The sequence below is a fragment of the Aphelocoma coerulescens genome, chromosome 1 (genome assembly GCF_041296385.1).
Source record: "Aphelocoma coerulescens isolate FSJ_1873_10779 chromosome 1, UR_Acoe_1.0, whole genome shotgun sequence".
Lineage (NCBI taxonomy): Eukaryota > Metazoa > Chordata > Aves > Passeriformes > Corvidae > Aphelocoma > Aphelocoma coerulescens.
In genome coordinates this window covers 17367350-17384224 of record NC_091013.1, presented here as the reverse complement: position 1 = coordinate 17384224, position 16875 = coordinate 17367350, and the positions used below count along the sequence as shown (strand labels likewise).

Below are 16875 nucleotides of genomic sequence, written 5' to 3'. Positions count from 1 at the left end.
TGTCTCTGGAAAAGAATCTATCTGTTCAGTGTACAGAATAAATACACCCTTATTAGAATTATGATCTACAAAGAGTTCAGTGTGTTGTTAATATATCCTCAACAGTTCTACAAGAACTGCTTATATCAGTAAATGATCAAGTTCACAGTTTGCAAACTGATCAGTATTGGAATTCACATCAGAGAGGGTACTGAATAGTTATGAGACAGCAAGGACTGCTTATGCTAATTTGTCTTACTTATAATTGAAACTTTCTGATGTTTCAATTTGCAAAGCTTAATGAATGCATATTTAACACTTATATGGAAGACTCCTTCCTCAACTTGTTGAGTCTTAAGATCTTCCCATTTTTATTTCTTTTGATTTCTTTAATGTAGTAGAATTAGCCACATCTTACTTGCATACACACTTAAAGAAACAACAGCAACAAAAAAATCAGACTGAGCATGGGAAGAGGTCAAAGCATGATATGCTAACTTCCTGAATACTCAGCACCACCTTTTCAACAAGTTACTTAAATCTGCAAGCGTTAACCTCCTCTTCCCCCATTAGTACATGGGAAAAAGAGATGCAGGTTCTACTATTCATTTTCTGGAATACTTCCTATTGCTTTAAACATGAGTGTATGATCTGATAAGTATTTGCAGGAAAGCCTACTCCACAGTGCAAGAAGGACAGTTTAAAATTATCTATTAAAAATACAGAAATACCAAGGTTTACAGAGCTGTCTGCTACTATTAAATTCACAATATTCAGAGGTTTGTTCCTAAGAGCTGGATGCAGCACTCCAAGTGGGGTCTCTCCAGAGCAGAGTAGAAGGGCAGAATCCCCTCCCTTGAGCTGCTGGGACACTGGTACTGATGCAGCCCGGGGTACAATTGGCTTTCTGGGCTGCAAACACACATTGCCAGGTCACATCCAGCCTCTCATCCACCAGCACCCCCAAGGCCTTCTCAGCTGCTCTTGATCTGTTCACCCTTCAGCCTGTACAGATACCAGGGACTGCCTTGACCCAGGTGCAGCATCTTGCACTCGATCTTGTGGAACTTTATGAGATTCCTATGGGCCCACTTCTCCAGCTTTGTCCAGGTCCCTCTGGATGGCATCCCATCCTTCACATGTGTCAACTGCACTACTTGGCTTGGTGTCACCTGCAAATTTATTGAGGGTGCACTCAATCCCTCTATGTCATTAACTAAGACATTAAACAGCACTGGTCCCATTACTGACCCCGAGGAACACCACTGAAATTCACTGGGACATCGAGCTATTGACCACTATCCTTTGGATGTAACTGTCCATCCATCAAATAGACTTCTTGAATATAGAGGGAACAATGTTATGGGGAACTGTGTCCAGATAAATGACATCAGTAGTCCTCCCCTGGCCCACTGATGTAGTTGCTCCATTACAGAAGGCCACTGGATTGGCAGGACTTGCCCTTGGTGGAGCCATGCTGGCTGTCCCAAATCACCTCCCTGTCCTCCACATGCCCTAGCACAGCTCCTAGGAGGATCTGTTCCATGATCTTCCCAGGTATAGCAGTGAGGATGACAGGTTGGTAGTTTCCAGAGTCCTCCTTTCCACCCTTTTTAAAACTTAAGTACAAAGCTTCCCTTTTCCCAGTCATTTGGGACTGCATCTGACTGCCATGACTTTTTGAGTATCATGGAGAGTGGCAAACACTCTAACAGTACTATAACCCCTCTCTTCTATAAATACATCTTCAGAGATTGAGTTCTGAAATGCATTTTACAAAAGCATCAGCTACCAAAACACTACAACTTGCTCTTCTGTGAACTGGGAGGGATTCCAAACCTACAAAAATCATAGCTATTTCCTAATCCTTAAATAATGAACTAACAATCTATCACTTCTTATTCACAGTAACTCATAGATCCCCATATATGGATCTTCTAAAATGTAATCGTAGATCATTATCTGTGCCTAAAATCAAGCTGATGCATGTCTTTAAACTACAGTGACCTACCGACCAACAAAGCTGACCACCTGAAACTGAGATGGAAGTGACACATGAAGAGCACATGGCAGTCAAGGCAATTAGATCTCCATGATCATAAAGATTCCATTATTTATTCTTGTTTCACATTCAGAGGAACACGGGTACAGTCAAGGCAAATAATGCCACTGCCAATTTAGGAAGGCAGTCTATTTCCACAGTCTATATTTAAGAAAGAACATTAGGTGAAGGCTGAATTAATTGTATTCATTATGGTAAGTTTCTCAGGCAAGTGGTAAGAAACAGCTGCTTACAAAGGCTGTTTCCTAAACCAGACAAAATCCCTTATACTCCCACCCACTGGAGGCTTAAATATCAGGATTTTCTTTTGTCAATGCTAATGACAAAATGAAGGAGTTCTGGCATACCTACATAATACCTACTACTATGCATACCTTCAAACCTATGATTTCCAATAAGCACATTTCATCTCCAAGAAGAAACTTCTCATGGCATATGCAGGAAATTCACGAGAGTTTCATTTCCAAAGATGCTCATTCTTAAACCAAAAGCTTTAATCTATGAGCAACCCTAAGCATCTAAGGCAAGTCAGACAACATGAACACTGTCAGCACCCTTCTGGATATAGGATGAGGCAAGGGTTTAAAATAGCAAAGAAAGTAAGGTTAATTGATAGCTTATCTCTTGTTCTTCATGTGGAAGGACTAGTAAATACTGCCTGAGGCCAAACTGCAAGAGCCTAAGAAAAAAAAAAAACAAAACACTTACATAGCTTTTAGTTTTTTGATCATTAGTGAAGTAGTGACAGAAACAGACGAGTGATTTGTGGACAGACTACTGGCCCTTTTATTTAGATACCTCTTAAAAATATAGATTTTTAAGTATTTAGGTGTTCTGCAATCAAATACTAAAAAAAATATATAAACATCCTACAAAAGCATAGTGGTGGACAAAATGGGGATAATTTCCAAAATACTTTTCTAAAGTTTACATAGGATAATCAACAAAAGCTATTTTCATTCATAGCCAATGTTTAGGAAATTTTTCTTACTTCAAATGAAGATGAGCAAGTCTGTACAGATTTGCTTTAAAATATATACATGACTGCTTGGTTTAAATATTAGAATTATTAACTCTTTGATTTTAATACAGTAAATGACCAAGCACCATACTGAATTACTCAAGCCATCAAATAAAACCAGAGCAATTAGACTTTTGAGAGAAATAAATCAAATCCTCTCTTTTGTATAAAACATCTATCACTGGTGGTTTCATGCCCTAAAAAACTCAAGTCACAAAATCACACATAGGGTTATCTTTTAGCTGTTTCACATATCACATATACATGTTTAACTCATGCAACAACACACTGCATCTGCCAATTTCTTTCTCTCAGTATAACTGAGTTGCTCACACAACCAAAAACCACCTTTTCAGCAGTGCGTGCCTTTGCAATCACCGGTTAAGTATTTAAAATCTCTCTAGCAAACAAGATACAAAATTATCAGCAACATGTAACAGCATTCTTTTGAACAGAAGCATTTCTACAACAGAGTGACAAGGAAGTATGGAAGTACTGGAGTTAATGACCTTTTACTACCCTTCATCTGGGTACCACTGCTAGTATTGATGACTGACTGCTGATAAGTTATCAGGTGGTAATAAACATGGGGGAGGGGTGAGGGAATGAATACCTGAACTAAACACATTCCTGAAGAACTAACAGGAATGTGAAGGTGAGAAGGGTTTAAAAAGTTAGTGTGTTTCAATCACACAAACTGTAGCAGTTAGTGAAGGGACCTCACAGCACCAAGAACTCAAACTGAAGTAGATGCTCAGACATAAAAGTACATCCCGGAAGACCTCCACAGAAAATACAAGTAGGCAAGGCTAATAAGAATTAATTCACCACTCAGCAATTTGTGCCTCTGCATATTTCCTCCTAGCATTACACAAATAGTCACTTAATGCATCTGTAATGATTTTTTTTTGTGTAAGTATTCTGTACAGCTCTTCAAGGTACTTCATATACCAATGCATGTAGCATTACTAATTAATAATGTTATATATTCAATTAGTAATACTGTGTACTCAACTATATATATGTGTGTATATGTACATACATATATACACATATATATTCGGCAATGAGTACTCAGGGCCAAATAAAAAACACTTTGTTGGACATAATTAAAGTGTGACATAGTCAAAAACAAATACATGACAACTCTGCTAGAAATACGTTTTCAATTTTGAATCACACTATGTTTCAGTCTGGTAGTTTTGAAGTATTCTGGGAGGCAGAGATCAACTCAAAGTACCAAAAATTCTCCAGATGTAAGAAACTATTATTTTAACAACTCTCTTCATGAAACTCAGCATTTACATAGCAGCAGTTGATACAAAACCAAACTTTTACTGGAAAGAGGCCAAATTTATTGGAAGCTCAATTTAAATAACCAGACTTTTTACAAGGTTTATAAACTAAAAGTCAGGTATAGGGAGTAGTTTTATACTTGATCAACAGTCCATATAAATAAGAACCAAACACAGATGTCCCAACATAGGACTCCAGTGGTGCTGTGATAAACTGCTACATTTCAAATTAATCAGAATTATTTCATAAACCTTTGCAACTGAAAATCTCCTAAAGATGGGGAAAGGAAGAGCTACCAGAGCTAGGAAAAAGTCTCACATTGAAAAAGTGGTATTTCCTTTTGCAAAAGATTTTTAACTTGAAGTTATATTAATATGAAATTATATTATGTGTAAAAAGAGAATGTTTGTTGCTTGGAAAAAAAAATTAGCAATGAATTCCTAGAAATAGAACTGATTTTTTCTTTAGAACAGCCCCACAAAAACAGTGAAAATAAAATTCAGAAACAGTAAAAATGAGAAAGAATACAATAATTCTACTTTGTGTACAATTAACTGCATTTGCAGGAGACAAACTGGAAGACTTTAAGAGAAAAAACAGATTATTTTTCTCCCCTGTTTGTAAACTCCAACAGGACTTCTGGTTAAGATAATTCCTTCAAAGAGTAAAGAAAGACTTAAAAAAATTGAATCAGAACACAAGAAGAGGTGGATGCATTTCCTTTCTAGAAAAACAGGGTAGCAAATCAGTGTGTAATGGCTGTCCTTGTTCACGACAAGAACTTTAACATGCAGTGGATCTGCCTGTACTCTGAAATGATTACAAACACAGCTGCAAGGGTAAAGAACACCGTGTGTTTCCCCATCCTACTGATATTTTGCCCATCAAAAGACTACCAAGTGGAACACAGAAGGCTTGGAAGAGAATTAAGCAATTAATTCACAGGACAAAATACCAAATTGAAGGTTCGCATAGGGGGAAAAATAGAACAACTTGGATCTATACAGAATCTAGGCAGTAAGCCTCAATCCACTTTAAAAAATAAAGGTGTACCATCCTTGTTAAACCATATGTTCACTGACTTGCACACAAGACTGATCATTCCCCCAGCACACCAGAATTTTTTGATTTCCATTTAGACATTCAAGGACCTTAACAGTGTACAGTTCAGTAAGAAAAAAAACCAAACAAAATTAACTAAACCCAAAATAACCAGCACAGGATGGAGAAATATGGAGAAATGATATTAAGTTTCTCTATACCACTGAACCCCTTCACATCAATTTTTTTTTTAAAAAACAGTAGACATGCAATCTGTCATTCTTCAACAGTAGTAACAACAAAAGCATTCAAAGTGAAAAAACAATGTTCTTATACTTTATTCTGTATGTTTCTATGGCAGAACTATTACTGTTTTGTCAGCTTAGACATGTTCCACAGTAAGCAGCCTATAGCAGAAAAGCAGGTCTAAGAACTAATTAGAACTATACCTGAATGAGTCTCAAAGAAGAGAGTCTAGCTTCTGGATTTCAGCAACAAAACAGTAAAGAAGTGAACATGCATCAGGTATGACAAAAGAACTAATGGTTAATTAATAAAAAAAATGAAAGACACATGAAGAACACTAAGTTAAATTAGCATGATCTACAATTATCTAGGTATAAACATAAAACAGCCACTTGCATTTACTAGCAGAACACGAAATCACAGTAGGTTACAACATACGCATGCCAAACCAAACAAAAAGAGCAGCTAACATCATCCTATTGCACACTTAGGACAACTAGCTAAAACCACATGCTAAGCATGCTAAAAAGTACCTTCTAGAAGCTTAGAGCAGCAGATGGTTTTCGAGTCACAGCCTACCATACTGACACTTTGGCCAGAGAAGTTGAATTTGCTTACCTCCTGTAAAAGATCTGCTTGTTCGATGGCTTTAAGGACATTTTTCTTGGAAGTCTCCTGAACTTCCCCTCCTAAAAGGAACTCATCCAGAATGAAATAGGCTTTTTCAAAATTGAAGATGATATCAAGTTCACATACCTAAAAGGAACATCAACCATTATTGCAAAGTGGGAGGATACTCTCACTTGAGGTATACCCTCTCACAAAACTTAACTTGTTCACAGCTTCACCAAACTTTACCAAACCAAGACATCAGCCTGAGGCTGTAACCTTGCAAGGACTGGGGCAACAATAAAAATCAGTCCTTGGAGGGAAAAAAAAAAAAAATCCTATTTTTTGCTTGACTTAAAAACAGCAATAGTAACCTCTGAAAAATGCTTTCACTGTTAAAAAGGGTTCCATTCACAGCAGTCTGTAAGACACAGCTCTTCAAGAGGCAATAGAATATTCCCTATAAAGTTCTCCCCTTGGCTGCAGTATGCAAAGGTAGCTTACACAATCTTACAGAAAGATATGAAAATGAAAAATCTCACATTTCTTGTTCAGTCTGTGCATTCCATAGTCAGAAGGACTACAAATGAAGGCAGAATGAGCAGCAGTTCTTCTAGGAGTGCTAGTGTACATTACTACCGATGTTTGTGTTTGCTGTCTGGGTAAGCAGATGTCTCTCTTGTCTTTCCTTACCGTTCCTGCTACTTCACAACCAACTGCCTCCTTTGGAAGCAGATGTAAGAAGTGCTCACACTAGAGCAGGGCCATGAAGAAGAAAAGCTTGCTGCTAAGAGTAAGACTTTATCTGACCCCAAGTGAGACTATTGTGAAATGAAATAAATACAGGCAATTAACACCAGATTAATAACAGCTCTTCTCCAAATCAGTAATTTAATTTTGTATTTTAACAGTTATAGAAGAGCATCAGTTTAGTTTGGCCAAGCAAGCCACACAAAATATATTAAATGCACCTTTTCAATTACTAATTGGTTATGTTCTTGTAAAAGTGCTGTGGGCAAAAAACAAAATGACAAAATATAAAGAAACTAACTCACACTGCCAAAATACTTGTCAAGAAGTTCTACATAGCGATGAATTATTTCCAGAGTTATTAGTTCATTGTCCTGATCTTCAATAGCACAGCAGAAATACAGGCTTGCATATCTGTAATAACAAAATAATCCTGATGTTAGTATACAAGCATAAGCAAAATGAATGCACTTGAGGAGTATCACATTCTCAGCAGTCCTTCATATTCAAGTTCAGCATATTGTTACTCCAAATCACAACCAAGCAAGTCCTACTAAAGAATGGCTGAAAGACCAGAAGACACACATGTACAAAAGAGATATGTCTCCGAGTCAAGCATGACTTCACTCTTTGCCATCCTTTAGCTGACAGAACTAAAATAGCCAAAGAGGTGGTTGGAAAACTAAATATCTTTGATTTTGTGGCATCATGGGAGAGTTCTGAGATAAGATACTTTCTCTTCTCACCGTAACATTCATACACCAGTATATTAATCAACTGATCTTAAACTTTCATCATGTAAGCTATACACAGATATTAAAAACTATAAAAAAATGCCTCAAGAAAGATGAACTGAATTAGCAATTAGCTTTTGGTCTATGTAGAGAATTTTAAAAATTCAAAAAACTCCAAAACCAACACCAGTGACATACACCCCAATTACTACTAAGTCAACAGCTCAATTCCTACTAACTGTCCTGGCATCAGACAGATGAGAGGCCATCAGATAGTTTCTAGCAATCCATTTCCATCTAGGAAGACAGGGAATTCTTAACTTCAGCTATAATAGAGTTCCACTTTAACAAAAAGACCATCCAATTCTACTGTGCTCTACCATATATTTGTTCAAGTCATGTTTTAAAAAAGCTGATAAAAAAACAAAGAAGGAATGAAAGCTGAAAACCCCATTTAGTCTTTTCTAATGTGCCAAAACCATATGCTTTTCAGTCACACATGGTGCAAACCAGATTTCAAGTACCACCTGTTGTAACTGCTAATTTACATGAACCAGAAACAGCTTTTGTTTGCCTCTTTAGGCCACATAAAGCACTCTCGAGTAGCCAGCCCTACTGAAAAAGAAGTTGTTCAGATGTGAGTGCCAAGTTTAAAGTGCATATTTGTTTCCCATACAGAGAAATCCATGCAACTTTTAAACATTACACATGTTTTATCAGCTGGGACTTGTCAGACTTTTTGGCTACAAGTCCTGAAAAAACCCCACTGAATTTTCAGCTTTGCTGAAATTTGTCTCCTAGATGCCTATCCAGTACCATTTATGATCTGAAAACGTCCCCCCTGCTCCCACTCTGCTCTGAATCAAATTGCTATGGCTTCAACACAAAAGATTAATCAGAATAGCTTCTATACAAATCTTTAAACTACTGTAAAATATTACTGCCTATCCTACCCCCAAACATGATGGGGGAAGAGAGGAAGACACCTCCAGTGAAGGACAATACTTTTGTTCCCTCACTCTTTCATCTCTTCACCATGGGGATTCATCAGCTCATCAGAAGTCCCATCTGAGCACAGTTTGTTTGATTTTACACGGTTCTGTTTATGCTTCACTAATTTTTCAAGGACATTTACAGTCATTGTAGTAGCTCACAAGATTCAATCTGTATAAGGAACCTAAACTAATTTTAAAAGCATTGGAAAGAAATATTATAAAGAAAAAAAATGCTTTCAAACCTACTGAGGAATTTATAAGTCAAGCTCCATGTTATCATATTTCATTGCAGCAAAAAAGAGCATTGACACATTATTTCACATTTACACTAATCACCAGCACTCATGCCAAATCCATCTAAACAAGGCTTTCATCACCTTCAGATGAGCAGCACTGATTATGATGAAGTGCAGTTAAACTGTTTCCTTACACTGCTTAAACCCAAGTTGAACCACATACCAGCAGACCTTATCAAATCAAATTTGACTCAAATATTTGAAGTTTATCCACACGGGACAGTTCCTCTGTGCTCCCCTAGTACTTAAGAGTCTCTCTTGATGCACAGAACTATTTTACGGAAAAAGAATGGGCGAGGGGAGACCAACAAAAAATACTTCCCCAGAAAATGGTCTGCTCTCAGTGTCCTCATTTAAAAGAGAACACAACATACTTTCAGAAGACCGTATTTGGCAGCTAGCAAGTAGACTGCACATTCAAGCTCTGCCAACTGCAGTTCTGGAGAAATAAGACCAAGAAACAGAAACTAATCAGCGGGTATCAACACAAAATGGAGGCCTAGGTATCTATTATTATATGCAGAGAATATTTTTGTATTTATTTTTTAAGTAGCAACCATGACTAATAGATCACTACTCAACAAAAAACCCCAAATGCAGATTTAATAAGCCTGAATGGCAAATGGAAGAAGAATTTAAACAAGTCATACCAAAGGGCATGAGCATACTACAAAGGCATGCTTCAGATCCAAATCCTCAGAGGCAATAGTTTATTACAATTTTCTTCCTCTGCAGGAAGGGCTTCAGAAAAAAAGTGTCCACTTATAATCCACAGCAGACACTGGAAGTTTTGCCAAGTGTAGAAGTTTACATGGACAGTATCCACACAAAGATGAGTAGATTACTTGGGCTCAAAAAGATTTCTGCTCTGCAGAAACAGTTTCTTCCTAATGAGCCTGACAGAAACCTTTCATATGCCCCCAAATAAAAGGCAAACCCTGATAGAAAAATACATACACAAAAGTAAATAAAGTGCAGTCTGTAAGAAACATTCTGCCTTTTTTATTCCTAGTGCAATTGTGGTCTTTTTTTATCTCATTAAATATTATTAAAATAATCTTCAGACTCAGCTGCTTACCCTCATTTAGGAAAATATTTTATGATAAATGTCCTCCACTTATCAGAAAGGGGTCCAAAACCAGAGAGACCAAAAACAGTTTGGACAAAATCACCTGAAAATGTAATAAAGGATTGAAGAACAAAAAGATAACATGGTGAGTATAAATACTTATGCAAACTGCTGCCTTCAGACAGATGGCCTCAGAATTTTTTTTTATAGGAAACAAATCCATGCATCTCCCCCCAAGAGCTGCAATAATTCAGTAGTGGGAAGCCTCAAAACAGGCAGGCAATGCTTCAACAGAGTTCTCCTGCTCTGAAGAGCCAGGTTCAGTAACTGCTGAGAGATCAGATCGCTGGCGGCAGAGCACAACTTGCAAATCCTACCAGCTCAGTGGTGTTCCCCTTCTAGAAGAGAGAACACCTGCTTGAAGTCATCCCTGGAAGTTTGTCACCAGGTAAACCTGCAAACAAGCCATAAGTCTGTCAGCATCCAAGTCACTTTGCATGTAGATCCTAACTGCAGAAGTTTAAAGCTTACAAAGTTTGGCACCAACAGAACCAAACTCTAAAGGACAACCAGGAGGCAGACAAGTGCTTAAGGAGCCCAGGAATCTGTGTTTTGCTGATAGCTGACCCAATGAAAACTGGGACCACTAATAAGCTGTGCGTGACAAAAGATCTTTTTATTGTCCCTCAACTTTACATATTGCTTTAATAAAACATGAACTTCTGAGACAGAGTCTACCAAAACAAAGCACTTTTCCATTTTCTTATTCAGCAAGGCTATAGCCCCCAGCACTTTCGAAAGAAACAAGAATACTGCTATTTCTCAAAGAAAAAGCTGCTACTTCTTGATAGTGAGGTCCTCCTAGTGCCACACAAACTAGAACCGTGTACAAAGAAGACCTGATCTAATTAAAATTAGCAAGCCCAAGTATCTAATTCACCATAATTCACCATAATTCACTGAATTCAGCCAGTTTTACAAAGCTACCTGATCAACACCATAGTAATACTTTTAGGAGGTACAAGTGGCTGCCAAGTTATATATAAGGAAAAAGAGGGATCATGCCAACAACTGGGCACATCCCAGTGGCCACATGGCTGTACCTTCAGTTCACAATACTTTAAGAGGCACAATACCAGCACAATGGGTTCTTTCATAGCTTTTTTCAGTGGAGGGAGGGTAGAAAGAAAGTTTTAAAACTTATCCCGCTGTAAATCCTTAATATGACCTCTGATTATGGTTATGTTGTGCAAAGCAAAAGACAACTGCCACATCAAGAGCAACAAAAGCTATGGTAGTTTCATAATATCATATTCCAAATACAGTTCCAAACTGACACATAAAAGCAAAGCCACAATCCTCAATCAAATAACTAATCAACAGTAACTAAGTCCCATGAATGCAGTTCACCAAATTCTAACAAAATAAAATTTATACAAAATAAGTTTTTGTCCAAGTTCTGATTTTGCCTGCAACATACTACACAATGAAAATAACTCCTATTGCCAGAAGCTAAAATAGTGAGCAGAAGAAGTCTTCAAAGAAAAAAAAAAATCACATCCTAAGTTCCTTTTTTAGCAGAATTAGAAATGTTAACATTGAACACATTTTTTCTGCCACAGAGGGAAAGCTGCATGAACTTCTACCCTATATGCTCCAAACCAATACATTACTTTTTAAATGACAAAATGTGAAGAGCAAACACATCAATTGTGTTTGTTAAGTTTCTAATCAGCTGTCTGCAGATGACTCCCCCTCTATTTTCATAAAGTGTAATTGTTATTGGCTTCCCATATTTCATTTTTTATTTTCCCAGAAAGTCACTTCAAATCTCTGTGCTTCTTGAAGTCAGAAGCTCATGTCCTTTTTTTAATCTTCTGGTGTCTATAAGCCTGAAAAACTATCTTCCAAACCAGCTACAGAATACTTATAAGCCAATTCACACACCATGACCAAAACTGGGCACCCCTCCATCTGTGTTTTGTAGTGCTGAAGGAAAAAAATTTAAGAAGACAATGACTGAGCCTACGTTGCAACCATTATAAATGCTACAAGTATGAAAGCAGAGGGAAATAAAAGCTACATCACGTACATTTAGATGAATTTTAAGATCTATTTCCTTGAAGATTCAGAAAACATCCTATAAAGGTGAAATGCTACAGAGCAAAAGAGGCTAGTCAAAATAGTCCAGCAGTCTTAATAAATGTTAAGTATCATAAGGAAACTAAAGCCACTGTCTTGCCAACTTGGCATTTTAAGTTCATTTTGTTCTTGCAAAAAGGTACAACGATGAGACCTTGAATATACTTCTAATACTGCCAACTATTCTTTGAGCTGCAATACCTAGGTGCAAGTCTCCTACATGTGAACAATAAACACACTCTAAAAATAAAAAACAGCACCTAAATTTCAGCAATTTAAGACTCATAATAGAAATAGGCACATACTTTTATAATTTATATTGAAAAACATTTGCACCAGCAGGTTCAGGTCCTTCCCAGCAATAGATCAGACAACAACAAATCTTAGCAGAGATCTTCTAGAGATGCTCAAGAGGAATTGGGAGCACCTTTTGCAATTTCACAACCACAGAGTTCCTTCTGGAGTGTTTCTCTTTTTGTAGCTGAAAAGGTGGTGGCTAAAAGTCACTCTTTACAAAGAAATCATACTAGTTGGTACTCATCATCTTTAACTATGGTGCAATGATGGGAACAAGTCCCACAAACCTAAGACCTATTAGTGTTATCAGATACAGAAATTTAAACTATCATCCCTTATACCTAGTCCTTCTGCTGATGTTTTAGTCAAAAAAAAGTTGACATGTTCATTAGCTCAGTACAAGCTCATCTTTAGCAGTTTCATAGGCTCTCTGTGCCAGATTGGTCTGCAGAGAGTGAAATAAACTACTGCAGTCAGCTGTGCACACCAGCAGTCCAGCAGACAGACTGCAGTATTTAGACCATTTTTAGCCAGACATAGAAATCTCCCAGCAAATTTCTTCATTCTCCTTGACCATGGGACCCACAACACACCACTGAGATGCAAGAACACCACAAAGTTCAGCAACTCAAACAGTCCTATCCAAATTTCCACCAGCTCCCTAGACACAAAAGGACATGGCAAGTAGTTACTAACAGCAATAAACAGGGAGGGAAAGCAGCTATGTGGAATCATCCCCAGAACAGCCACTGCTGTTCAAAGACTGGATAAGGAAGGAAACAGATTGGCCTATTCATGCCTCATTTTTCTGATTTAGTCCCATGAATGCCCAGCTGAAAAAGCACTTGCAGGCATTATCACTGAAGGAAGCACAGGAAGTGTTTGAGCAAGCTTGTCTACATACATGTTCAAGAAGTTTTATGAGGAAATCAAGAGGGAAAAGAAATTGTGTATGCTATCAGCAAAGCCTCATGCATTGTTTCTCCTCCTTCCTCCTCATGTTGAAGAACTACATGCATTAGACAGACCAGCAATACCCCCACGCATGTATTTACACAAAACAATGTATATAGGACAGCAGAACTTAAAACATCTTAACGTATTTGATACTACCCATTTGTTGTCCTGGAAAAGAGTTACAAATGCCTCATTTCTGGTCCAGTTCTTTCTGTCCTATCTAAAGGGAATACAACAATATCTACTGTAAGGCACAAATTATCTACCATCTCCATGACAAAACAAGAATGAGTAAACCTTCTGAAGTTTACAACTAACCAGGGAAGAGAGATAACTCAAGGCTTTGTGGCACCACCTTCAGCTGGAAGAGATGCAGCCTACCAGACCAGAAGGAGGATTACTGTTATTTCTGGAGAAAAATTATGTTCACACCACTCCATTGTGATATGTTCTAAAGATCAGAAAAAGCTAAAAAATTATTGCCAAATAGTCCTAGAAGGGTTAGGGAACAACTAAAAAATGAAATTATTGCAAAAAATACTATGCAGTACTTCGACCAAAAGAAAGCTAGCCATGATTTCTTTCATTATGAAAAATCCCTTTTTGTACTTAGCAAAAAAATAAAAAAATTCAAAAAAACAAACCAGGTGCTTTGAAAAATTATTTCCTTATTTCTATGAGCCTTTAAAAGCAAGTTACATTTTCAGGTGATTTATGAAGCCACTGCTTGATGTAAATATTTGCAACATTTTTATCACTTATTACATCTGAAATGTGTACAAACATGAAGCATGTATGTACTGTGTGAACCTAAACAGAGTACCAAGAAGAACTGCCACTCCTTATGAAAGTAGGAAGAAAGCTCATTTCTTTTCTTCAGTACATTTCTAAATGCATGAGTGATTTTCCACACATGAATGATTCCTGCTTGGTTATCAAATTAGATTCAAGGGAAAAGTCAGTCTTCTCTGTAACCAACAGAGGGAAGGAAAAAAAAACCAATAAAACAAAAACAACCTTCATTATTTTCTTGCTACTTTATACACCGTTTGTAATGTATGGCAATTACGAGGTTAGTGAGACAGAACCACCTTTTGTAGACAATCTTCAGGTCTCTCCATTCCAGGAAGCTGCACATTTTCGGTTTGCGGGCTAATACTGTTTGAACAAGTTCCCTTGTGATTTTCTTCTTTTCTTTGTCAGATAATGGGACATACCACTTCTGGAGTCTCAGTTTCCCCTGGCGACTAAAAAGCAACATAAACTGCATCTGTTGAATTGGAAGGAGGGGAAAAAAGAAAAGCATTAATCTCAGTCTCCGAGTTTTGAAAAGGTCTCTCTTGAGAAAAAACAAACAAGAAGAAAGACGGACATCCAAAACCCTAACTACATTATCTATTTCTATAGCACTGGCAGATGTTACACAAGATTTGGAAGTAGCAATAATACAATGGATTCTGCTGAGCAAGGTCAGCCGAGCCAAAGGCAGAAGAAAGCGCACACAAGTTTCAGAAAGGGGTGTCAGAACCATCGGCTGGCGAGAGAATATACCCCAATTTCACACCAGCCACGTCCAGCACCAGTATGATTTCATTTGCGTTTTCTACCCAAAATGACAGAAAAACAGCACAGCACATTCTTCCAATACCCAACCTCATCTACACTTCAGCAGATGAAAGCTTCACAGGAACAATTTGCACTTAAAATCTTTCTGAAAAGCCTCGGAATACTTTAAAAGACATCAAACCTCCCAGCGGAGCGTCCTACGGCACAGAAAAGCCCAGTCTTTTCCCACGTTAAACAAAAGGAGAGATTAAGTGCTTTCCCTGCGGTCCTATGTTCCAGGTCTCGCTTCCCCTAAAGGAGTGATGTTGCAATTATATTTTAAGAGGAACTTGCCGGGCTCTGTTTTTCCGCAGCTGTAACATTAAATGAAACGGCTTTGGTTTTTTTCTTTTGCCTTTTTGCTCGAAGTTGTATCGGGCTGGGGAAGTTTCCCAGGCAATACGATAGACATGAAATACGATGCGAAAGACCAGCCTGGTCCCGGGTGACAAGCGTGACCAGCGCCAGCCGCGACGAGCGGCGGCCGCGCCCGCAGCAGCTCCGCGGTGCCGGGGCGGGGGCAGAGCCCCGCGGCCCCCGCAGCCTCCCAACATCCCGCCTCGCCTCCCCGCCGGCCCCAGCACCGCCCCGGCTACCCCCTCGCGGAGCGGGCGGCTCGGGAGGCGAGCCCGACTCCGCGCGGCTGTGCTCACCGTGCCCAGGGGACAGCGGAGCTGAGGCGGAGGAGGAGAAGGAGGCAGCTCTGCCCAGACCAGCACCCCCGGTGCTGCCGCCGCGGCCGCTGAGCGGGACTGAGGGAGGGAGGGGTCGGGAGGGGACGGGAGCTGCCGCCGCCGCGAGCGCGCGCGCGCCTCAACGGCCGCCCCCCTCGGGCAGGTCGGGGGCGGGGCCGGGCTGGCGGGGGGGCGGGGCCGAGGTGAGGGGGCGGGGCCCGAGCGCCTCCGAACAAAACTTTATCAGCTGCCGCGGAGCGGGGGGGACCGGAGGGAGCTCGGCCGCCACCCAATCGGAGAGCTCAGCGCACGGGCGGGCGGGAGGAGCGAACCGGCTCTGGACCAATGAGAGGCGGGAAAAGGCGGGGAAGGCGGAGCTGGCGCTGGCGGCAGGAGGGGCTGAGCAAGAGGCGGGGTTTAGGTGCCCTAATCCGCGTGGCCCGAATTGCGATAGGGCAACGGCCGGAGCGGCAACAGCCAACCAGGCGGCGCGGTGCAGATAGCGGTCCGTGAGCAGCCAATGGGCGGGCGCGGCACGGAGCCGGGGAAATGACATCAGTCAATCAGGCGCCCGGAGACTGAGGCTCCGCCCCTGGCCCCGCCAGCCCCCAGCCGGGGGTAAGGGAGGGGCGGCAGGGCCGCGCATGCGCCGCGCAGTGTTTGCTTCCAGCACGTGCGTGCCCGGGGGGCGGAGGCTGAGGGGGCGGGAGCGGCGGGGCCGGGGCGCTGCCGGAGAGGGGATGGAGCTTGTGAGGGGATTGTCCGTCTGAGGGAATTGTCCGTGTGACGGGGCTGTCCCTGTGAGGGGACGGACCCTGTGAGGGAACCACGCCTGTGAGGGGATTATCCCTCTGAGGGGACTGTGTCTGCGAAGAGGTTGTCCGTGTGAGGGGATTGTCCCTGCGAGGGGAAGTTTTTCCCCTAAAGTCACCTTGACTGCGAGCTGCAATTAGATTGGCAGGACCAGCTGCCGACAGACTTAGCGGTGTTCTGTTTCACTAATGCTTGGTTTTAAAATTATCATTCATGTGTATCTACAGAGGCTTTGAGGATTAAACAGCTCAGTCTGGGCGTTTGGTTGGTTGGCTGTTTTTGGTTTTGT

At 40.2% G+C, this 16875-nt stretch overlaps 1 protein-coding gene across 4 annotated transcripts in view; it reads right to left on the bottom strand.

Annotated features, from left to right (window-relative positions):
• AP1S2 (adaptor related protein complex 1 subunit sigma 2) overlaps window positions 1–15925 on the bottom strand; it is a 31169-nt gene extending 15244 nt beyond the window's left edge. For all 4 annotated transcript variants that reach the window (XM_069003085.1, XM_069003066.1, XM_069003075.1 and 1 more), the window contains exons 1-4: window positions 15753–15925; window positions 14586–14764; window positions 7310–7418; window positions 6264–6401 (exon numbers count right to left, since the gene is read on the bottom strand). In XM_069003085.1, coding sequence (XP_068859186.1) covers window positions 6264–6401; window positions 7310–7418; window positions 14586–14764 — 426 coding nt within the window. In that variant the 5' untranslated portion in view covers window positions 15753–15925. The remainder of the gene's footprint in view (window positions 1–6263; window positions 6402–7309; window positions 7419–14585; window positions 14765–15752) is intronic.
• Window positions 15926–16875: the final 950 nt, after the last annotated feature.